At 40.0% G+C, this 25,779-nt stretch overlaps 1 protein-coding gene across 8 annotated transcripts in view; it reads left to right on the forward strand.

The window, feature by feature from the left end:
* mcf2la (mcf.2 cell line derived transforming sequence-like a) overlaps positions 1–25,779 on the forward strand; it is a 307,378-nt gene that overhangs the window by 25,541 nt on the left and 256,058 nt on the right. For 3 of the 8 annotated variants that reach the window (XM_063051232.1, XM_063051234.1, XM_063051235.1), the window contains exon 1: positions 23,177–23,251. The exons of 2 other annotated variants lie outside the window; for them this stretch is intronic. In XM_063051232.1, coding sequence (XP_062907302.1) covers positions 23,221–23,251 — 31 coding nt within the window. In that variant the 5' untranslated portion in view covers positions 23,177–23,220. 3 more of the 8 variants (XM_063051226.1, XM_063051227.1, XM_063051228.1) reach the window with 3 other exon arrangements.

The raw sequence follows: 25,779 nt of genomic DNA on the forward strand, positions 1-25,779 counted from the left end.
TATGTTTCTTCCCCGTTAAATTAAGGAAACACAGACACAGGACGTAGGACCAAATAAGCAGACTGAAGAAATTAGTTTGTTGAGATTGGAAGTGGTTTAAAACTCTTGCAAACAAAGTATCTATCACAAAAGCCAAGCTGGCTGAGTATTTGATATTGGTTTATTATTGTCATACATTTTGAGATACAGTAAAAAGCTTTTGTTTTGCATACATCCAGACAAATCACACCATGCATAATTACATCAAAGTAGTAAATAAATACCAAATATGCAGCTACAGAGAAAATGCATGCAGGTAGACACATAAAGTGCAAAGGCCACAATGGGATAGACTGGGTGATCAAGTTCATCTTTTAGTCTATGACAAGTTTGTTTAAGAAAATGATAACAGTAGGTTAGAAACTTTCCTTAAGTTTGGTCACCGAATTATAGGAAAGATGTCAATAAAATTGAGAGAGTACAGAGGAGGTTTACTAAAATATTGCCTGGATTTCATCTCCTAAGTTACAGAGAAAGGTTGAACAAGTTAGGTCTTTATTCTTTGAAGCATAGAAGGATAAGGGGGACTTCATAGAGGTGTTTAAAGTTATGAGGGGGATTGATAGAGTTGACATAGTTAGACTTTTTCCATTGAGAGTGGGGAAGATTCAAACAAGAGGACATGGGTTGAGAATTAGAGGACAAAAGTTTAGGGGTAACATAAGGGGGATCTTCTTTACTCAGAGAGTGGTAGCTGTGTGGAATGAGCTTCCAGCAGAAGTGGTCGAAGCAGGTTCTATGTTGTCCTTTAAAGTTAAATTGGATAGATATATGGACAGGAAAGGAATGCAGGGTTATGGGCTGAGTGCAGGTCGGTGGGACTAGGATAGGGTAAGAGTTCGGCATGGACTAGAAGGGCCGAGATGGCCTGTTTCCGTGCTGTAATTGTTATATGGTTAAGTCTGGTGGTTGCTGATCTTAAGCTTTTGCATTTCTGCCCAACAAGAAAGAGAAGAAGGGAGAATGACCGGGGAGTGAGGGGCCTTATTTTGGCTGCTCTTTCAAGGCAATGGGGAGTGTAGACAGAGTCAATGTGGAGTGTGTACGTGAGGCAGTGATATTAAGTTATGATTGTTCTGGCAAAGAGCTGGAACAGAAGAGATGACTTGACTGACCTTTCCCCTCAATGCTTTCATGATTCTAGGGATCCTTTGTGATGAGTGAGGAGTGAAGATAATGGCATATGGAGACTTAAACGCTTCAACTAGCATTCACCTCATCCACAATCTTGCCCATTCTTCTCTTCCGATCTGACTCCCTGTGGTTTCTTAGAACATAAAACAGTGCAATACAGGAAAAGGCCCTTTGTTTCATGATGTCCTTGCCAAACATGATGCCAAGTTAAATTAAATCTCTTCTACATATAAATGACCCACGTCCACATATTCATGTTTCTAATAGCCTCTTAAGTGCCACTATCATATCTACTTCCACTACTACCCTCAGCAGCCTGATCCAGGCACCTACCACTTAATGCAAAAAAAACCAGTCTCCAATGACAACATGTCCTTTCTGAGATATGGAGCCTGAAACTATTGTCAATACTCCAAGTGCAGCCTGACTAGTGTCTTTAAAGCCTCAACATTATCTCCTTGCTTTTATGTTCTATTCCCCTCGAAATAAATGCCAACATTGCATTTGCATCTTTTGCCACAGACTCAAACTGTAAATTAACCTTCTGGGAGTCTTGCACGAGGACTCCCAAGTCCCTCTGCACCTCTGATGTTTGAACCTTCTTCCCATTTAGATAATAATCACTATTGTTCCTTTTACCAAATTACATTATTGCACATTTTCCAACACTGTATTCCATCTGCCATATTTTTGCCCATTCTTCCAATTTGTCTAAGTCCTGCTGCAATTGCATTGCTTCCATAGCACTACCTACCCCTCCAACTATCTTCATACCATAAGACAATAAGACATAGGAGCAGAATTAGGCCATTCAACCCATCGAGACCGTTCCACCATTCCATCACAGCTGATCCTGAATCCCACTCAACCCCCTACACCTGCCTTCTCACTATATCTTTTGATGCCTGACTGATCAGGAAACCATCAACTTTCGTCTTAAATATACCCATGGACTTGGCCTTCGCTGCAGCCTGTGGCAGAGCATTCCACAGATTCACTACTCCCTGGCTAAAATCTGCTAACTTTGCCATAAAGCCATTGATCCCATTATCCAAATCGTTGACAATGTGAAAAATAGTGGTCCCAATACTGACCTCTGAGGAACACCACAGGTAACTGACAGCCAACCAGAAAAGGCCCCCTTTATTCCCACTTGCTGCTTCCTGCCTGTCAGCCATTCCTCTATCCATGCCAGTATCTTTCCTGTAACATCATAGGATTTTATCTTGTTAAGTAAGCAGCCTCATGTGTGGCACGTTATCAAGCGCCTTCTGAAAATCCAAGTAAATGACATCCACTGCTTCTCCTTCGTCCATTGTGCTTGTTATTTCCTCAAAGAACTCTAACAGATTTGTCAGGCAAGATTCCCCTTTACAGAAACCATGCTGATTTGACATATTTTATCATTATTCTCCAAGTACCCTGAAACCTTATCCTTAATAATAGACTCCAACACTTTCCCAGCCACTGAGGTTCGGCTAACTGGCCTATAATTTAATTTCTTTTGCCTTCTTCCCTTCTTAAAGAGTGAGTGACATTTACAATATTCCAGTTCTTTGAAACCATGACAGAATCAAGTGATTCTTGAAAGATCATGACCAAAGCATCTGTTAGCTCTTCAGCAGCCTCTCTCAGGACTCTGGGATGTAGTCCATCTCGTCCAGGTGACTTACTCACCTTAAGACCTTTGAGTTTGCCGAGCACTTTTTCCTTTGTGATAGCAATGGCACTTACTCCTGCTCCCTGACACTCATGGACCTCCAGCACACCGCTAGTGTCTTCCACAGTGAAGACCGATGCAAAGTACTTATTAAGTTCATCTGCTCTTTCTTTGTCCCCTATTACTACCTCACCAGCATCTTATTCCAGTGGTCCAATATCAACTCTCACCTCCCTTTTACTTTTTATATAACTGAAAAAACCTTTGGTATCCTGCTTTATATTGGCTAGTTTGCCCTCAAATTTCATCTTTTTCCTTATAGGTTTTTTAGTTGCTTTTTGTTGGATTTTAAAAGCTTCCCAATCATCCAACTTCCCACTCACTTTTGCTACCTTATATGCCCATTCCTTGGCTTTTATACAGTCCTTAACTTCCCTTGTTGCCTACCCCTGCCATTTAAGAACTGCTTCTTCTGTGGGACATATCTATCCAGTGCCTGTGCACTAGTCCCAGAAACTTCAGCCATCTCTGCTCTGCCATCATCCCTGTCAATATCCTCCCCCAATCCACCTGGGCAAACTCCTCTCTCATGTCTCTGTAATTCCTTTTATTCCATTGCAATACTGATACATGTGACTTATGCTTCTCCCTTAAATTACATATTACATATTCTGATTACTGCCTCATTCTTCTGAATTCAGGCCCGGAGCCATCAGATGCTCTTCATATGACAAGCCATTCATCCTGGAATCATTTTTCTCAACCTCTTTTGAACCCTCTCCAGTTTCAGCACATCCTTTCTAAGATAAAAGACCCAAATCTGCTCATAATACTCCAAGTGAGTGCTTTATAAAGTCTCAACATTACATCCATGCTTCTATATTCTAGTCCTCTTGAAATGAATGCTAACTCTGCATTTGCCTTTCTCACCACTGACTCAACCTACAAATTAACCTTTAGGAACTATGCACAAGGACTCCCAAGTCCCAATGTATCTAAGTTTTTTGTGTTTTCTCTCCATTTAGAAAGTTGTCATCACTTTCATTTCTTCTACAAAAGTTCATGACCATACACTTCCCAACACTGTATTCCATCTGCCATTTCTTTGCTCATTCTCCAAATCTGTCTAAGTCCTTTTGCAGCCTCTCTACTTCTTCAAAATGGCCTGCCCCTCCACCAATCATCATATTATCTGAAAATTTTGCAACAAAGCCATCAATTCCATCATCCAAATCATTGGCATATAACATAAAAAGAATCAGTCCAGCACAGACCCCCTATGGAATACCACTAGTCACCAGCAGCCTGTCAGAAAAGTTACCTTTAATCCCACTCTTTGCCTCCTGCCAATCAGCCACTGCTTTATCCATGCTAGAATCTTTCCTGTAATACCATGGGCTCACAGCATGTTAAGCAGCCTCATGCATGGCACCTTGTCAAATGGCTTCTGAAAATCCAAGTACACAAAAACAACCAATTTTCCTTTGTCTATCTTGCCTGATACTTCTTCAAACAATTCCAACAGATTTGTTAGGCAAGATTTTCCCTTGAGCAAACCGTGCTGACTACGGCCTATTTTATCATGTGCCCCCAGGTACACTGAGCCCTCCTCTTTAATAAACGGCTCCAACATCGTCCCAACCACTGAAGTCAGACGAACAGACCTATAGTTTCCTTCCTTCTGCCTCTTCCCCTTGAAGAATGGAGTGACATTTGCAATTTTCCAGTTTTCCAGAACCATTCCAGAATCTAGTGATTCCTGAAGGATCATTACTAATGCCTCCATGATCTCTTTTACCAGCTCTTTCTCTACTCTGGGATGTACACCATCTGGTCTTGGTGACTTATCTACCTTCAGACCATTCACTTTCTTTAAGAACCTTCTTTCTAGTTATGGTAATTTCACACATTTCATGCCTTTTGAAACCTGAAGCTTCCACCATACTGCTAGTGTATTCCGTAGTGAAGACTGATGCAAAATACTTATTCAGTTCCTCCGTTATTTCGTTGTCCCCCATTCCTAGCTCTCCTGCATCGTTTTCCACTTTTGCCTCTATTTTACACTTTAATACATCTGAAGAAACTTTCAGTATCCTCTTTAGCTTACTAGCTTACTTGGCTAGCTTACTTTTGTATTCCATATTTACCTTCTTAATGATTTTTTTTAGTTGCCTTCAGCTGGTATTTAAAAGCTTCCCAATTTTCTAACTTCCCATTAATCTTTGCACTGTTATATGCACTCTCTTTGGCTTTTATGTTGACTTTGGCTTTTCTTGATAGCTATGGTTGTGTTATCTTTCTTTTAGAAAACTTCTTCCTCTTTGGGATGTATATATCCTGTGTCTTCCAAATTGCTTCCAGAAATTTTAGCCATTGCTGCTCTGCCTTCATTCCTATCAGTTCCAACCAATTCTGAAAAATTCCTCTTGTCTCTAAGGGTTCTTTCACCTTAAGCTCTCTAATCAATTCTGGCTCATTGCACAACACCCATTCCAGAATAGCTGATGCTCCAGACTGCTCAACCACGAGCTGCTCTAAAAACCCATCTCATAGGCACTCTGGAGATTTCCCCTCCTGTAATCCAGTACCAACCTGATTTTCCCAATCTACCTGCATATTGAAGTCCCTGTGACTATTATAACATTGCTCTTTTGGCATACATTTTCTATCTCCCACTGTAATTTGTAGGCAATATCCTTACTCCTGTTTTGGGGGTCTGCTACAACTCCTAGCAGGGTCTTTTTACCCTTGTAGTTCATTGGCTCTATCCACAATGATTCAACATCTTCTTTCTTTCTTTTTCCAATATTTTTATTAAATTTCATACATAATTCATAAGGATACTTATTATAAATCAAAATAAGATAGCACAAAATACACTATATATAAATAACACTGATACAATCATGGTATCCTATATTCATGATCAATCAAATAAAATGAATTGAATTATGAAATACCATAATATGGTTAATTATATTATAAAAAATCTACACCCACTACCAAAAAACAAGAGGGAAAAAAAGAGTAATTTACCATATGGTGCTTTATAATAATGGTCCAGATCTATATTTTAATAAAAATAACAACTCAAAGATTTTTAAAATAGTTCGGAAAGGGTCCCCATAGCGTTTGAAAATCTTGGTTAGAATCAGAAATCGAACAATGAATCTTCTCTAAATTTAAACATGACATAACATCGCATAATCATTGAGCGTGTGTGGGGGGGAGCAACCTCCTTCCATTTAAGCAAGATTACCCTCCTAGCCATAAGAGAAATAAAAGCCAGTACCCACAGATGAGAAGGCTCCAAAATTATATCTCTTTCCTCAATAATACCAAATAAGGCAGTCAAAGGATTGGGCTTAAAGTTAACTTTAAAAAGTACCGAAAAAGTTTGGAATACAGTACATTTTTCCAATATTTTTCAAGGCTCGAACATGACCAAAACATATGAATTAATAAAGCCTCTCCATTATTACATCTGTCACAATAAGGAGATATATCTGCAATAAAACGCGAGAGCTTGTCTTTAGATATATGAGCCTTATGTACCACTTTAAATTGTAGGAGGGAACGACGAGCACATAATGATGAAGAATTAACCATTTTGAAAATAGCCCTCCAGGTCTCATCAGATAATGAAGTCTGCAAATCCTTTTCCCAATCTTTTTTAATTTTATCTAAAGGAGCCATTTCAGTTCCAACAATAGACCATAAATATAAGATATTGAGCCACTACCAAAAGGTTTCAAATTAAAAATTGCGTTTGTTATGTTCTTATCTGGGCTGGTAGGAAATATATGTAATTTCGATCTTAAAAAATCTCTCATCTGTAGATATCGAAAAAAGTGGGTATTTGATAGGTTATATTTCACTGAGAGCTGCTCAGAAGAAGAAAGATGCCCTCCAACAAACAGATCCTGAAATCATTTAATGCCTAATCTATCCCATTCTCTAAAAAACAGATCGGTTGTAGATGGTCGTAAATGAACAAAATTAGAAAAAATAGGACTAGAAAGGGAAAATCTCAATAAACCGAAATGTTTTCTAAACTGTAGCCAGATCCTCAAAGTGAGTTTAACCACCAAACTGTCAGTTAATTTATTTAAAGATAAAGGAAGAGAGGATCCAAGAAGAGAAATAATAGAAAATTTCGTAACAGAGTTGGATTCCAAAAAGACCCATATTGGACAATCCTCACGATTAATATAATATAACCAGAACGTAAGATTTTGTATGTTAATTGCCCAATAATATAACCTAAAATTAGGTAGAGCAAGGCCTCCATTCTTTTTAATTTTTTGAAGGTGGGGTTTATTTAATCGGAGTTTTCTGTTCTTCCATATATAGGAAGAAAGAATCGAATCTAAAGAATCAGAAAAAGACTTAGGAATAAAAACAGGTACGGCTTGAAAAAGGTATATAAAATTAGGTAAAATATTCATTTTAATAGAATGATTCGACCAATCAATGATAAAGAGAGGGGCAACTGGTTGGAAAGTGCCCTTTTCATATAATTCATTAAGGTTAGAAAATTTTCTTTGAATAGATCTTTACAATTCTTAGCAATCGTTACACCCAAATATATAAATTGTTTTCTTACAATTTTAAAAGGAAGGTTAATATTGGTTGGTATCAAATTATTTAAAGGAAACAATTCACTTTTATGTAAATGCAACTTATATCCTGAAAACTGACTAAAATCAGTCAGTAAAAGAAACATAGAGGGTAAAGAAGTTGTAACTTTAGATATAAAAAGCAATAGGTCATCAGCATAAAGCTAGACTTTATGAATAGTACCATTCCTTAAGATACCGGTGATATCTTTAGACTCTTCAAAGGCAATTGCTGAAGGTTCTAATACCAAATCAAAAAGCAAAGGGCTCAGCGGACATCCTTGTCTGGTTCCACGTTGGAGTTTAATTGGTTTAGAATTCTGAAAGTTAGTAAGGACCCGAGCAGAAGGAGATAAGTAAAGTAATTTAATACAATGAATAAAATTGGGCCCAAAATTAAATTTTTCTATGGTTTTAAATCGGTAATTCCATTCAACTCCGTCAAAAGGCTTCACCGCATCCAAAGAAATCACATATTCCGATATTTCTTTGGATGGAAAATGCATATTATTTAACAGTCGCCGTATATTAAAATGGGAATATCGATTTTTAATAAATCCTGTCTGATCATCAGATATAATATAATAGATATATAATATAATAGAAGGTATAATATTCTCGAGTCTATGGGCCAAAACTTTAGATAGGATCTTAGCATCAACATTGAGTAAAGAGATTGGTCTATATGAAGAGCATTCAGTGGGATTCTTATTCTTTTTAAGAATAAGCGAAATGGAAGCTTCATAAAAAGACTGTGGCAACCTACCCACCTTGAAGGAATTATTAAGGGTAGAACATAAATAAGGTATTTGCTTGTTACATACACCTGTTAGGGTGCATTCTCCAGTTACCTTATAAGGTAACTGTAGCCTTCAGTCAGGAGCAGATGTCATCAGGTGGTTCCCAACCTTCACCGAATGTTTCGACCCTTAACCACGACACTCCTCCAGTTGGTGGGCCGGCGGTGGTGGCCAAATCACTGCCCATCTGCTCCTGGCTTCCAGCTTCCCTCCTCTCGCCTACTCCAAATCCAACAAGAGGCTCGTTCTGCCTCTTCCCCCATCCTACGAGCTGCTTGTCTTTTGCTCCTTTCGTCCAGGTCCAGATCTGACAACAACCGCCATGCTGATTTGGCTGGGAAACCTCTGCAGCCAATCTCCACAGGGAACAACCATGCCTGCCATCCCTTGACTTTACACTCCTGCACTAAGGGCTGGTACTTCAAGGCCTTTCTCTCATGGGCCACTTCCCATCCCTCCTCCCACGGCACAGTCAGCTCAACCAGAATTATTTTCTTGTCTTCAGTTGACCACAGTACAATGTCCGGGCGTAACATAAATAAGGTATAAGCAACAAAGAAAAAGCCTTATAAAATTCTCCAGAGAATCTGTCAGGTCCTGGAGATTTCCCAGAATGCAATGAACGTATAGCCTCAGTGATTTCCTCCTGAGAAATAGGTTGATCCAACTGCTTTCAATTATCAACCAAAGTCCAGGAATATTAATTGGTCTAAAAATTGTTCATTGCAGTATTATCTTTAACAAAATCAGAACTATACAGTTTAGAATAAAATTCTCTATAAGAGTCATTTATTTCAAAATGGTCAGTTGTCATATCACCATTGGTTTTGTGAATTTCTTTAATTTGCTGTTTAGCTATAAAGGTCTTCAATTGATTAGCCAATAGTTTACCAGTTTTTTCTCCATGTATGTAGAATTGGCTTCTATCTTTTAAAAGTTGGCTTTCAATTGGATACATTATAAGAAGATCATATTTGGTTTTAATTTCAATACGTCTTTTGTATAGTTCAGAGTCTGGTACCAAAGCATATTTCTGGTCTAATTGTTTTGATTGATTAACTGATTATTAGCTTTTTTCTTAATATATGCAGTATAGGAGATAATTTGTCCTCTAATATATGCCTTAAAATCATCCCAAATGATAAGACTAGAAGTCTCTTCCAACGAATTTTCTTCAAAAAAAAAGAGTAATTTGATTCTCCAGAGATATTAGAAAGTCCTTATCAGATAACAAAGGTGAATTAAAATGCCAGGATCTGTTCGTATGAGTGAAACCAGGAAAATTTAAAGATAGAAATACAGGAGAATTGTTGGATGGAGCTATTTCTTTATATTCAATGGATTGAACTAATGGAATCATTTGACTACCAATAAAAAAATAATCAATCCTGGTTAGGAATGATGGACATGAGAAAAGAATGAATACTGCCTATCTGCTGGGTGAAAAAAACACCAGACATCAACAATATCACATTTCGTTAGAAAGGATTGAATAAATAAAGCTGATTTATGACGTGTGGCTGATTTAAGAGAAGAACGATCTAATATTGGGTCTAGACAACAATTAAAATCTCATCCCATCACTAAAGAATAAAGACTCAGATCTGGCAGCAATGAAAAGAAATGATCAAAAAATCTTGGGTCATCCACGTTGGGGGCGTACACATTAGCAAATACAATCAATTTATCATCTGGTTTCCCTAACACTATGACAAATCGCCCATTAGGGTCAGAGACAACTTTATGTTGAAGAAAAGGAATCGTATTGTCTAGAAAAATTGAGACCCTCGAGGTTTTACTCTGAATGAAGAATGAAGTTGTAGACCCCTCCACCGATTAAAAAGGCATGCATTGTCACAACTATGTACATGCATTTCTTGTAGAAAAATAATGGGGGCCCTTAACTTTTTAATATAAGCAAAAATCTTATTCCTTATCACATGATGATTTAATCCTTTCACATTAAAACTAAGTAAATTAATATTTTGATCCATTCTAAATACTAACTAACAGAAGAGTTAAAAGATCTGACCACAGATTATCAGAACCAGAGAACGAACCATAAAATAAGGTACTCAAACAGAAAATTTGGATGGTAGCCCAACCCAGCTTCTGGAGAAAAAAGTAAAAAGAGACTCCACCCCCTCCCCCTCCCCCTCCCCCTCCCAAAGCCAAAAAGCCAGCCAAAGGACAGTCGGCATGCTAAACCCTAAAGACAACCCTCTCAAAGAAATCCTGCTGACAAAACTCCAATCATTCAAGGTTATTATGTTCCTACCAAGGCAAAACAGACAAAAAAAAACTTCGATCAGAAATCCAAAACATAAGAGGATTCATTTTAACAAATTCAAATATATATATAGATATATAGAGGAATCACAAAACGAACAATAAAGTAGTAAAAATATCAAAGAAAATATCAAAAAACAAGATATGAATGGTCAAAACGTAAGTTTATTCAAACCTTATTCTACCCAACATTAAAAAGATAATTGCTCTTGTAAGAGATATAATGTAATTAATCTGTTTTCGAAAACTTCTGTGCATGTTCAACCGATCCCAGCCATTTCTGCACACCATTTTTCAGAACGATTCTAAGACGTGCAGGGAAGCAACAGGAGGCTTAAACCCTTTATTATAAAGCAGCGACGTGACCTCCTTGTACTTAACATGTTCAACCATAACCTCTGGTGTATAATTTTCCATGAATGTGATCATCTTCCCGTTATAATCGATCATTCCTACTCGACGGGTATGACGGATTAAAAGCTCCTTGGTATGAAATTAATGAAAACATAAAATAACCAACCTAGATCGCTCCCCCGGCTTTGGTTTGGGGGCCAGCGACCGGTGGGCGCGGTCCAACTTAGACACTGAAGGCAATATATCAGGGACTATCTGCTTCAGAAAGCTTGCAAAGAACTCTGTGGGTTGGGCACCTTCAATTGATTCTTCGAGACCCAAAATACGTAGATTGTTCCTTCTGTTTCTGCTTTCCAGGTTGGTAATCTTCTTTGTTAATTTTTCATTAGATAATAATAATTTTTTGCAGAACTTACTCATGTCTTCTAAGTCCGCTTCCAGTATCGACAAAGTTTCTTTATTCTCCTTAATTCGCTTTTGTGTTCGATTAGAGTTTGTTGAATAGTGTCCAACTTGACATTAAGATGTTGAAATTCCTCAGAGAGATCTGTCCTTTGCTTGTTAAGGAAATCTCCAATTGATTCCAAAGTGGTTGGAGAATCATCTTCTTTTTCTTTTGCAGAGGCTTTCATCTTTCTCAAAGACATAATAGAGCAATATTGAGATTTATAATAAGGTTTCAAAAAACTGGTAGGAAACAAAAAGATAGATAAGATAGGAGCAAGTTCAAAAAGATGTTAACCCATTGGCTGCCAGCAGGACTCTGACATCTTCTGACCCTATGTCACCTCTTTCTAATGACTTGATTTCATTTTTTACCAACAGAGCAATGCCGTCCCCTCTACCTTCCCGCCTATCCTTTCGATGTCTATCCTTGGACATTAAGCTCCCAGCTATAATCTTTTACCCATGATTCAGTGATGCCTGCAACATCCTACCAAGCTGCAACTATGCTGCAAGTTCATCTACCTTATTCCATATACTGCACACATTCAGATACAACAACTTCAGTCTAGGATCAAAACATTTTTTGATTTTGGTGCACCACGCTCAGTCTTTTGATTCCTAACTTCGTCTGAGCTGTTAGCAACATCTGCCTCCACTACCCCTGCACCAACTGTTCTGGTACTCTGGTTCCCATTCTCCTGCAGCTCACCATGCAGCACTAACAGACCTTTCTGCTGGGATATTAGTCCCCCTCCAGTTCAGGTGCAAACTGTCTCTTCTGTACAGATCCCACCTTCCCTAGAAGAGAGAGCAATGATCCAAAAGTTTTATGCCCTCCCTCCTACACCAACTCTTTAGCCGTATGTTTTTCTATTTTCTATTTATGATTTATAATTTAAATCGTTAATATTTATTAATTTTAACTATTTTAATATTTTTAATATTTAATATTTGTAATCCAGGGAGTGTGAAGCGCAGAATCAAGTATCGCTGTGATGATTGTACGTTCTAGTACCAATTGTTTGGCGACAATAAAGTATGAAGTATGAAGTATTAAGTATTAAACTGTATAATCTTACTAGTTCTGGCCACACTAGCATGTGGCATCGGTAACAACCCTGAGATACAACCCTGGAAGTCCTGCTGTTTAACTTAATACCTAACTGTCTGAACTCCTTGTGCAGAACCGTGTCACTCATCCTACCCATGTCATTGGTACCTACATGGACCACGCATTCTGGCTGCTCACCTTCCCCCTTAAGAATGCCAAGGACTTGATCTGAGACATGCCGGACCCTGGCACCCAGGAGGTAACATACTATCTGGGAATCTGGATCTCACCCTCTTAACCTCCTGTCCATTCCCCTAACTAATGAATCCCTATCACCAGTGTGCCTCTAAATATTAAATACATGTCTTCTAATATTTGACAATTCTATTCTGGGGGAAAAGGATTCTGATTCTGTGTGTACAGACAAATGACTGAACCCAGGTGTGGAGGAATGACAGACTCTCATATTGAGCCAGAAACAAGAGTTCATTCATTGGAACTTCATTGGCTTGACCAAGCAATACTGCAAGACAAATCATTCTCAAAACACACACAAGTCCCCACAATGAGTGCTAATTGAGAGTCCACTTTAAATATTCACAGAATGTAGAACACCTGTGCCAGTCACGATTAACTTGACAAGATTAAACAGAAAGCAGATGGGCTTAATGATTCTAGTAAAGACAACAATTAACAAATACAGGTGCAAAGCCAGCAGGACTCATGACACTACGTTATTTATGCCTGTCATAGATGGTTTGATCTTTCTTTTTCTTCTCTTCAGTAGGTGTAATGTGGAACAGTAGGGTACTGCCATATATCTCTCAATGTTGGCCTGGATTTTCTGGCCACTTGCTGGGGTTGGTGCCTACCACCGACCTTGAACAAGGCTGCTTACAAAGATTAAATGGGCTTTGACATGGATTTCACCACTTCCAATATAATGAGCAATCTGGCACCATCTGGAGGGTATTTGTTACACCCAGGAATAGTGATGTCAGTGAAGTGGCTGAGCTGTTGATCTGATTGAAAAACTCCTCTCCCGGTCAGCAGCTTGCTATGTGGTAGATCCCAGGAGCTGTTGTCAGTAGGGATGCTGAACACTGATATTTTTGCTGTTAAAATAATAAAAGTGTGATCAATAAGAATGATACCCTTGGAATTTGAACAACAAACTGTTCTTAAATCTTAAGAGCTATATATAAAGAGGCATAAAATTATACAGGAGGGAAACACGCCCTTGAATCCATCAACACCACATCAACCATTAAACACCCATCTACATGAACACTAAAGAAACCCCTTTTTATTTCCTCCACTTTCCCAGTGACATCCTGAAATTCATTGTTTATTTTTGCCTATGGGGAATTTACAGCAGCCAGTTAACCTACGAACCTGCGCATTCTTGGGATGTGGGAGGAAATCAGGACACCAAGAGGAAACCCATACAGTCAGAGGGAAACATGCAGACACAACCAGAGATCAGGATTGAGCCTGGCTCACCGGAGCCTTGAGGCAGAGTTTCTATCAAGTGGCACCACTTTGTTATCCACGTCCACAAACCGGGAGTCTGTGTCTCAAAATGTAAACTTCTTGGAGGGGCTTTAAGATAGGTGAGAAAAATGTTTTGGGGGATTGACAGGAGATATTAAACTCAATATTTACTATTCTCCACAATTTAAATTTTTAGATTGTTCTGGTAAGTCAATTTTTAAAACTGTTCTTTTGCCTTCAATTTAAAACAAAATCTTAAAAGTCTAGAGTTAAGGATTCAACTTGGTGGGAATCCCAAGTGCATGGAAAGGTGAAAAAAGCTGCTCTGCAGGGGGCAGTGACAACACCAATGCCACTAATCCCCAAATGCTCTCAACATTCAATTCTACTGGCTCCCTCTGTCACCCACTTTCTCATGTATGATCCTTGCTAAAACACTCCCTCCAACCCTCAGTAAATTTTATTCCACTGCTGTGAGCCCCACAGACTATCGACAGCCTCTGCAAGCTGTGAGGATGTGGATAAAAGGACTTTATACATGATTTGTTTCCAGACTCGTTCTATTGCATTCTACATACAGTCACAGATAAGTGCAGCACAGAAATTGGCCCTTCAGCCCATCTAGTCCATCTGAAACCATTTAAACTGCCTGCTCCCATTGATCTGCACTGGCACCATAGCCCTTCATATTCCTCATATCCAAACTCCTCTCAAACATTGATATCGAGCTTACATGCACCACTTGTGCTGGCAGTGCATTCCACACTCTCACGACCCTCTGAGTGAAGAAGTTCATGTTCTCCTTAAACTTCTCACCTTTCACCCCTAACCCATGATTTCTGGTTGTAGCCTCATCTAAGCTCAGTCGAAAAAGCCTGCTTGGATTTACCCTATCTATGCCCCTCATAATTTTACATACCTCTACCAAATCTCCTCTCACTCTTCTGTGTTCTAAAGAATACAGTCCTAACCTATTCGATCTTTTCTTATAACTCAGGTCCTCCAGACCCAGCAACATCCTTGTAAATTTTCTCTGCATTCTTTCAACCTTATTTATATCTTTCATGTAGGTAGGTGACCAAAACTGCACACAATACTCCAAATTAGGCCTCACCAACATCTTATACGGTGTCAACATATCATCCCATCTCCTGTACTCAATATATTGATTTATGGAGGCCAATGTGCCAAAAGCTTTCCTTACAACCCTATCAACCTGTGACACAATTTCAGTAAATTATGTGCCTGTATTTCCAGATCCCTTTCTTCTACTACTTTCTTCAGTGCCCTACCGTTCACTGTGTAAGATCTACACAGGTTGGTCGGAACGAAGTGCAAAACCTCGCACTTGTTTGCATTAAATTTTTCCAGCTGATGCAGATCCCTCTGCAAGCCATGATAGACTTCCTCACTGTCCACTACACCCCCGATCATGATGTCATCGGCAAATTTGTTGATCCAGTTAAGCACATTATCATCCAGGTCATTGATATAGATGACAAACAACAAAGGACACAACACCGATCCCTGCAGCACACCACTAGTCACAGGCCTCCAGTCAGTGACACGACATTCTACAACCACTCTCTGGCTTCTCCCGCAAAACCAATGTCTAATCCAATTTACTACCTCATCCTGAATACCGAGCAACTGAACCTTTGCGACCAGCTTCCCATGCGGAACCTTGTCAAAGTCCATGCAGACAACATCCACTGCCTTCCCTTCATCCATTTTCCTGGTAACTTCCTTGAAAAACTCTATAAGATTTGTTAGACATGACCTACCATGTACAAAGCCATGCTGATAATCCTTAATCAGTCTATGTCAATCCAAATACTTCTATATTCGGTCCTTTAGAACACATTCCAATAACTTTCAGACAACTTACGTCAGACTCACTGGCCTGTAATTTTCTGGTTTATGGTTAGAGCCTTTTTTTAAATAGCAGAACAACATTGGCTATCCCCCCAATCCTCTGGTTCCTCCCCTGTCACTAAAGATGATTTAAATAACTCTGCTCGGCAATTTCTGCACTTGAGGGATTGAGGGAATGTGTTGTCAGGCCCTGCAGATTTATCATCTCTGATTTGCCTCAGGGTAGCAAACACCTCTCCTCTGTAATCTGTGCAGGGTCCATGAAGTTGATGCTGCTTTGCCTCACTTTTATAGACTCTGCATCTGTCTCCTGAGTAAATATAGATGCAAAGAATTTATTTAAGATCTTCCCCATCTGTTTTGGCACTACAATATACCTCAGCTCCTCTGTACCCCTCTGTTTTCTATGTGTTGAGCTATTAAGGCTTGCAGGTGGACATTGTGCATATTCATATCTGCTGCCTGAGTTTGTGTTTTTTAGTGAGGTGAAACAAGACCTGGGTATTATTGTGCACCCGCCAATGAAGGGAAGCATGCAGGGGAAGGAGACAGTTCAGGTGGCAAATGGCTTGTATGGCGAGTGGATCTGAGTACAGTAGAACGGATCAGAGTCAAAATTGAATTTATTATAATGCGAATAAGTACATGTATGCATAGTTACAGTGAGAAACTGTATTGCAGCAGCATCATGGTTATATAGCATCAGATACACAATATTCACTAGAACAAAGTAAATTATACATAAATTGTATAAAAACATCCAAGAAGGTAATAGGAAAATACTTTGTTGTGCAATGTTATCATGTTGCTATACTGAGGTAATGATTATGGTTGTGCAGTTTGGTTCCAGAAGTGAATATTAAGGATGTCTTAATGGAATTGTACTGTGCTTTGTTGAAAGCTCACCTTCAGTATACAGTATTGCGAAGTTTTGATTTGGTGTACAAGGAAAGATGTTCTTGTTGTGAAGAGATTGCAAATGCAGAAGGTCTACCCAACTGGGTTTTGTGATAGTAGGACTTGTGTATGGGGATGAATGGGTCATTCATACATATTTTATTAGAGGAATAAGAGGGATTTCATTGAAACTTATAAAATCCTGATTATACTGTGCAGACAAAATGCAGGAAGATTGTTATCAGTATGCATATTTGGAAGCAGGGAACACTGTCCTAAGACACCAGGTAAGCCATTTAGGTGTACAATAAAGAGATAGTTCTTCACCTACGCGGTGATTGAACTGTGGGCTATGTCCCACGGAAGTACGTTGATCTCAAATCACTAAATAAATTCAGGAAGTGCAAAGGAGACCAACGGATTTGAGGAAAAAACTGAACCAAGGTGATGAATTTGGATGATCAAATTGAATGATAGAACAGTTCAAAGGGCCAAAATTCCTCTTTCTGCATCTATTTTCCACAGGTCTAAGTTTCTATGTCTGGTTGTTGTGTTCTCGTGAGGGATTTATGTGTGGTGTGCTTGTAGGCTGCATCCATAAGACCATAAGATATTGGAGCAAAATTAGGCTATTTAGCCCATCCAGTCTTGCTCTGCTATTTTTTCCCCTTGCAACCCCATTCTTCTGCCTTCTTCCCATAACTTTTCATGCCCTGAATTATCAAGACCTTCCAATCTTTGTGTTAAATACACTCAATGACCTAGCCTTCACAGCTGCCAGTGGCAACAAATTCCACAGATTCACTATCTGTAGCCTTCAGGGTTGGGGATATATGTACTGATGACTGAAGTGTGTTGGTTCAGTGTCAGAGAGGGTTGGGAAGTCATTTATTCCACAAGGAGAGCTACAATTACTGTACCAGCATTCGTCTTCTATTTTTCCTTTAGAGAAGATGATGTACTTGACATCCTGTTCATTGAACATCTATTTCCTTACCACTTAGAAAGAGGCTATTCAACCCATTGGGTGTATGCCATTCTCAGAGGAGTCTCGTCATTTTACGTATTTCCCCATACCCATCAATTCCATTTAAATGTTTGTATTGCTCACTCATACCAGAGGTAACTTTACAGACCAATAACCAACCAATTACCATGTGTTTGGCATGGAGGAGAAACTGGGAGTACCTGATCACAAGGAGAACATGCATTCAAGTTGTTAGTCAAACAACAAAGTACCAAGAACTGACCCTGGCAGCTCACCACTGATCACAGACCTTCAATCTGAAAATCAACTCACAACTACCAACCTCTGCCTCCTATCACCAAGCTAATTTTGCATCCAATTTGCCAATTCACTGTGGATCTCAAATATTGGAACCTTTTGAACCACCTACCATGCAGATCCTTGTTGATATATGTGAGCTAAAGAAGAGATAGTGTGTGGAAAGAATGCAGGAGATGCAGCTACTCGCTGACAGGTGCCTGTTCTTTAGGGTACTGACACCATCTACAGTTCAGAAATCCTAGGTCCATCCTGCAGAAGAACAATATTTTATGAAGCATAGAGAGTTGTTAGCATTGCTGGAAGGAATATTTTCAAGATCTCTTCAACTGTGACAGTGTCCATGATATAAAGCTCTTCTACTCCATTTCTGGGTAACTAATTAGTCCACTTATAGAGCCATTTATGACCAGTATGTGGTACTAGCCATATGCTAAGTAAACAGCAGCAAAGCTTCAGGGGGAAACATGATCTCCACTGAAGTTCAAAAATGTGGTGAAGAACTTCAGTCACAAATACACAACCTCAACTTCCACATCTGGGATGATGAGAACATACCAGAGGCCTTCAGTTGTTAAGAGAGACAAATCTGATTGTAGTCTGATGGTCCAAAGCTGCACACTGAATCTCATGGTGAATTAGCTTCATTTCAAGACAGAATCTCCACTAAGAACAACTATAAGAAAAATCTGGAAGCAGCACCAATCTTAATCTTTTTACTTAGTCTTTTCTGACTTCTACAAAAACTCAACCAAAAATGTATTTTCAGATTTAGCTACTGATTCATTTCTATCTTACATCTGTTGCATGATGGCAAGAAGTTGTGATCTTAACCAAAAAATCAAAGTCCTGCTGTCTTTCTCTTGATCTCCATGATCTTAACCGATGGGTCCACAGCATTCCCGGTCTCTGGGGTCAAACAAGGTTGCATAACTGCCTTCAGATCCTGATCAGTGTTTCTTGCTGCACTTCAGCGACATTGCCTCCAGTAAGCTTCCTGCTAAAGTAGAGGTAAGTAACAAGACAAGTGGGATATTTTTCCTTCTACTTCATCTCCACTCCAGAACCATTATGACACCAACTTCAGTCATTGGGTTGTAATGCACAAGTGCTTCTGTGTATTTAGGTTCAGAGGCCTAGCTCCAAGTTATTATTCCTTCATTCACTGAAGCCAATTAGAGAAGGTAATGCATAACAACTGCAAAGCAAAGGTTCTCAACTAACCTGTTTACTGTGCAACACCACTGTTCGATTGGAGAGAACCATGAGGAGATGTAGATGATATTGTCTACATCTCATCGGCTGATGAGAGTTACCCATCACATTCATTACGACAATCAATTGCCTTTTGTAGAAGAAAGTGCTGGATTATTGTAATTTCAAACCTTTCACAAAGTTCACGATTTACCAGGCAGCTCTGATCCTACTTTCCTGTACACTTCTCAGAGAGACATGAAGTACACATATCAGACTATCTAAAGCACTGAGGAATTGTTACCAATGCTGTCTCAACGGAGTCCTCCAAATCTATTGGCAGTATAGGAAAATAGCTCTCAGGCCATTATTCCCCAAACTGAGGGCCTAAATACATTCAGTCATCTCCAAAGCACCATCTGCATACCTAAAACCAGGCTACCCCAAAGAATATGCCATTCTCAGCTCTATCACAGGTAATATACCACTGGATGGACAGAAGAAAAGATTTGAAAGTTATGAAATTCTTATTAAAAGAAGTATAACATCTCCACAGACCTTTGGAAATTCTTGGTCCATGCCCTCTTAAAGTGGAGAAGGAACATTTGAACCAGTCCATTTGTTGGGAGCTCACAGAAACCCAGTGTACTGTACATGACTGGAAAGAGTATACCAGCTCCAAAGCTATTTACTTACCAGTCCCATCAAGCACCTCATGTCTATTTACTCCCAATTTGGTCTCATTGGCCACCTCAGAATCCACAAACTGAAAGAGTAAGTAAATCATTACTTGCGCTGTGGGCAATCAAAGCTGAAGGTGTAATGAAAATAATCCAGTACTTTGTTCATGAAATGAGATAGTGTGTGTGTTTTTTCATTATTTGTCTAGGGCTATGGTTGGAGGCTTATGTGTATGGTTGGTTGGGGTGGATTAGGGGATTCTTTGAGATACAGAGATAGCAGAATAGAGAAGAATGGACAGAAAAATAAAGTCCCAAAAAGTAATCCTGACTGCCTTGCGCATATACCTGTAGATCTGTTCATGACTTTTGTTTTGTTGTGGGCGCGTATCCAAGAATACGTTTTCATTGTTGTAGAAGTCGAACATGGGAATAGTGGTAAACCACGTAATAGTTCAAGACTGTTCTAGTGAGGTCATGGTTCATCTTTGACCACATACCCAGCTTTTAGTAGCTTTGGTTAACAAAAACCTATTAATCTTGAGTTTAGGATTAATAATTGACTGAGCCTTTTCAAACCTGAATAATCATTTCATTTTTCGACTACTTGTCACATTTTGTATGATGTAGAAATGGTCATTCAGCTCATTGAGTCTGCGTCAGCCTTTAGAACGTTCTCAGCAATCTAATTTCTTCATTAGTATCTGTGTAACCTAATATCTCCCACATGCCAATCAACTTGCTGCTCCTGCTACTATAAATGGTATTTTATAGCATTTATCATCCTGCAAGCCTTTGGAATGTGGCAGGAAACTGGATCAGCCAGGGGAAACCCATATGGTCCAAGAACACTTAAACTTCTTCAAATGACTCCTGATCTCTAATTCTGAGAGTGGAAATAAATTCTACCGTATTAGTTTCTCTTAGTATCTTTAAAACTTTGGTCAAGATCTTAAATCAAGGGACTGCAACCTGAGTTTAACCCTTGAAGTCCATATATTATTCTGGTAAATCAAGGCTACATTCCTTCCAAGGCTGATGTATCGTTGTGACTTTCTCACATTCACTGTGGGCAGATTACAGGGAAATCAGTGTGGTCTAACCAGGGCTTTGTACAGTTGAAGTTGAGCTTTTTGTCCTGGTGTTCAAGTGTTCTGGATGGAGAGATTACTATTCCAAATGCCTTTCTGAATGTTTGTGTATCTGTTCATGATGTTTTAAGAAGCTATTTTCTTGGATTTGCACTGTAATACAACAGTGCAGCACACAGTGAGACCATTCAGCCATTAATAGTGTATTGGCTTTTTCGAGGCGCATTCAAGTAAATTTCTTCAATACCCTGTTAAGGGTGGCTCCCATAGCATAACGTAAGAAGCAAAAGCAGAATTAGGCCAATTGGTCCTTCATACTTCCTCCTGCTATTCAATAAGATGGTATTTTATCTTTTCTAGACTAATCCCATGTCCCTTGATTCTCTTAATAACTAAAGTTGCATGGATCTATGTTTTGAAGAAACTTCTTAGCTGAGCCTTCTCAGCACTCATGGTTGGAGAATTTCACAGATTTACTGCCCTTTTGGTGAAGACATTCTTTCTCATTTCTGATCCAAATAGTTGATGCTTTGTTTTGCCAACATGACCTGTGATTCTAGATATCCCAGCCGGGAAAACCTCATCCATACTCTGTTAAACTGTAGAAGATTCAATGAGATTACTTCCCAGTCATCTTATCCCAAGAGAGTGTAGAGCCATAGGACAAACCCCTCAACCCAGTAATTAATCTGATAAACTTTCAGAAGTGTATCATTTCCAAGTAGTGAGAATACATGCAGTCTTCTTACAACCCTATGTAAGTTGAACAAGGTACACAATCAACACACTGCTGAAGGGTTTCAGCCTGAAACATCAGCTGTACTCTTTTCCTAGATACTGTCTGGCCTGCTGAGTTCCTCCAGCATCTTGTGTGTGTTTCTTGGATTTCCAGCATCTGCAGATTTTCTCTTGTTTGTAGTAAGATACACAATTCCTCCTATAGTAGTGGACTTGCTGTTACCTGCATGTACTTTTTGTTGATTTTTATATAAAGAACCAGACACCTCTAAATTTACAGCAACTTTCAGATTCTCACCTTTAGTTTACCAAAGTTGATGATGTTGTATATTTTCCACACATTCTATCTTGCCACTTCCTTGCCTATTAAGCTTAAACTGTCTATATACATCCCTCAAGAGCTGTCTCACATCCACACTGCCACCAAACTTTGTATTATCAGCTGCCTCGGATATATTACACTGTACAGCAACTGTAACCACGTTACTGCTTTGCATTGGCTTTGTGAGACGCGACTTTCGTACTTCATGCCTCTCCTTCATAAAGCTTAGTATTCCACATGTATTTTTAACTGTTTGGTTAACATAACCATCACCTTCAAAGAAATATGCAGATTTTTCAATTTTTACATCTCCTTTAAAATGAACCATTTAGCTTCTATAGTCTTCGTTTATTCCTCCCATTTCCTCACACTTGATTTCAAATGACCAGCTTTTGCCCATTTTGTCACGTATATTTTCTCCTGAGGCATTTTGCTACCTTTCTCACAGTTTATTACATATCAGACTTTAATCTGATCTTCCTCACAGTCTATCTATCATTCGGTGCATAATATGATTATCTTTACTGGCCTCATAAAGTGTACTTTGAAATCAGTTTAGCACAGTTTTCCCTATTTGTCCAGCCCATTAATGACTCTGTCATTTTATGCCTTCATCTGTATCACTTGTAGTTGGTAGTTAGATATGTCAGCTTATTTGGGAAATCCATTGCGGGAAAGGATCAAATTCACTTCCAAATTTTATAAAGTTGTGGACGTTAGACATGTGATTAGGTTAAATACCCATTTTGCAATATTTTTACTATGGATGAAAGTATTTTTTAAAACTATTTGAAATATTATTTTATTCCCAAGTCTAATAAAAATAAAGTGTAGAATAATCATAAAGAGATAGATAGGAGTATTAATTATTGTCTAATATTGTAATTTTTTAGCCACTAGGGTTGGATTTTACGTGCAACCCTGCTAACAGGTGGTGGCCTTTGAATTCTCAATCAGAGGACATGCTAGCTGTTTTCTCAGAACAGTATCACCTGACAGGATCTATTAAATCTCCCTCAAAGGGTCCCTTAGGGAGGTTTTAAACCATCGACAAACAAGCACACGATTTAACTTTTATTTGCTTATGCGATTACGTGAGAATATTCCTTAAAGGTGCAAATTTTAAGTATGTCTGTCTTGATTAATTATTAGTGGAAGGTGTTAACAAGTCCAAGAGGACAACACAGGTGTATATAAGATTTCACCATATTCAGATATACCCTGGAGGACCTACCCAGGCTGCTAGATGACATGCATAATACTCTCCTGAGTGTGGTACAGGGTGAGACCTCTGTCTTGTTGCTGTTGCTCAATGAGAGAATGAATAGTTCCACCCCTACAATGTTTATCTTGTAAATTGGCACAATGAATAATAATCAGTTTCCTTGTTGTGTGAGACTACTGCTGGTACGTGGCTGCAGCTGAAACAACTGGCAGGTGTGTTTTGAACGGGCTGCTTCTTTCGCTATTATCCAGAGGTTGAATAACCACAAGTGTTAAGTATCACAGGAGCAGATAGGCCAACGAGCAGAGGTTTGAATCTATTTCTGGAGGAGCAATTCACTCACTAAAATTGGAATGAAAATGCATCTGCTGTAAGTACTCACCTTGTAAGTGTGTCACTGATGGCGGGAAGGCTCTGATGTTGTTGGTGGACCTGGATCTATCCAACTCACAGTTTGTGAATGACGACACGTCTATGCTGCTAAGGCAAGACATACTTGTACACTGAATCTGTTTCTGCCATCGAAGTGGAACAGGGACCGGTCAGGATCACTGACAGAGAGACAGGGACCAGTCAGGGTCACCGACGGAGGGACAAGGACCCGTCAGGGTCACCGACGGAGGGACAGGGGCCGGTCAGGGTCACCGACGGAGGGACAGGGCCGGTCAGGGTCACTGACACAGAGATAGGCCCGGTCAGGGTCACCGATGGAGGGACAGGGACCGGTCAGGGTCACTGACGGAGAGACAGGGACCGGTCAGGGTCACTGACAGAGAGACAGGGACTGGTCAGTTTCACTGACAGAGGGACTAGACCATTTAGGGTCATTCATATTCATATTAGTTTATTGTCATAGATGTCAGGTTGCAATGAAATTTCTTGTTTGCATAAAGTCTGCAGAGGAAATGGTGCACATGGTAATGATAAGTAGAACAGGAAATACAGGACTGAATACAAAAACAAGCTCCTGGTGAGAAGTATAGTAGTGCACACCACAATAGTGCAAAATGAAATGCGGAAGTGAGAATAACCAAGAGACAACAAACAACAGGAATTCTGCAGATGCTGGAAATTCAAGCAACACACATCAAAGTTGCTGGTGAACGCAGCAGGCCAGGCAGCATCTCTAGGAAGAGGCGCAGTCGACGTTTCAGGCCGAGACCCTTCGTCAGGACTAACTGAAGGAAGAGTGAGTAAGGGATTTGAAAGTGGGAGGGGGAGGGGGAGATGCAAAATGATAGGAGAAGACAGGAGGGGGAGGGATGGAGCCAAGAGCTGGACAGGTGATTGGCAAAAGGGATATGAGAGGATCATGGGACAGGAGGTCCGGGAAAAAGACAAGGAGGGGGGGAACCCAGAGGATGGGCAAGGGGTATAGTCAGAGGGACAGAGGGAGAAAGAGAGAGAGAAAGAATGTGTGTATAAAAATAAGTAACAGATGGGGTACAAGGGGGAGCTGGGGCATTAGGGAAGTTAGAGAAGTCGATGTTCATGCCATCAGGTTGGAGGCTACCCAGATGGAATATAAGGTGTTGTTCCTCCAACCTGAGTGTGGCTTCATCTTTACAGTCGAGAAAGCCATGGATAGACATGTCAGAATGGGAATGGGATGTGGAATTAAAATGTGTGGCCACTGGGAGATCCTGCTTTCCCTGGCGGACAGAGCGTAGGTGTTCAGCAAAATGGTCTCCCAGTCTGCGTCGGGTCTCGCCAATATATAGAAGGCCACATCGGGAGTACCGGACGCAGTATATCACCCCAGCCGACTCACAGGTGAAGTGTCGCCTCACCTGGAAGGACTGTTTGGGGCTCTGAATGGTGGTAAGGGAGGAAGTGTAAGGGCATGTGTAGCACTTGTTCCGCTTACAAGGATAAGTGCCAGGAGGAAGATCAGTGGGGAGGGATGGGGGGGAACGAATGGACAAGGGAGTCGAGTAGGGAGCGATCCCTGCAGAAAGTGTGGGGGGGAGGGAAAGATGTGCTTTGTGGTGGAATCCCGTTGGAGGTGGCGGAAGTTACGGAGAATAATATGTTGGACCCGGAGGCTGGTGGGGTGGTAGGTGAGGACCAGGGGAACCCTATTCCTAGTGGGGTGGCGGGCGGATGGAGTGAGAGCAGATGTATGTGAAATGGGGGAGATGCGTTTAAGAGCAGAGTTGATGGTGGAGGAAGGGAAGCCCCTTTCTTTAAAAAAGGAGGACATCTCCCTCGTTCTGGAATGAAAAGCCTCATCCTGAGAGCAGATGCGGCGGAGACGGAGGAATTGCAAGAAGGGAATAGCATTTTTGCAAGAGACAGGGTGAGAAGAGGAATAGCCCAGATAGCTGTGAGAGTCAGTAGGCTTATAGTAGACATGAGTCTCCAGAGATAGAGACAGAAAGATCTAGAAAGGGGAGGGAGGTGTCGGAAATGGACCAGGTAAACTTGCAGGCGGGATGAAAGTTGGAGGCAAAGTTAATGAAGTCAACGAGTTCTGCATGCGTGCAGGAAGCAGCGCCAATGCAGTCGTCGATGTAGCGAAGGAAAAGTGGGGGACAGATACCAGAATAGGCACGGAACATAGATTGTTCCACAAAGCCAACAAA

The sequence above is a fragment of the Mobula hypostoma genome, chromosome 6 (genome assembly GCF_963921235.1).
Source record: "Mobula hypostoma chromosome 6, sMobHyp1.1, whole genome shotgun sequence".
Classification (NCBI taxonomy): domain Eukaryota; kingdom Metazoa; phylum Chordata; class Chondrichthyes; order Myliobatiformes; family Myliobatidae; genus Mobula; species Mobula hypostoma.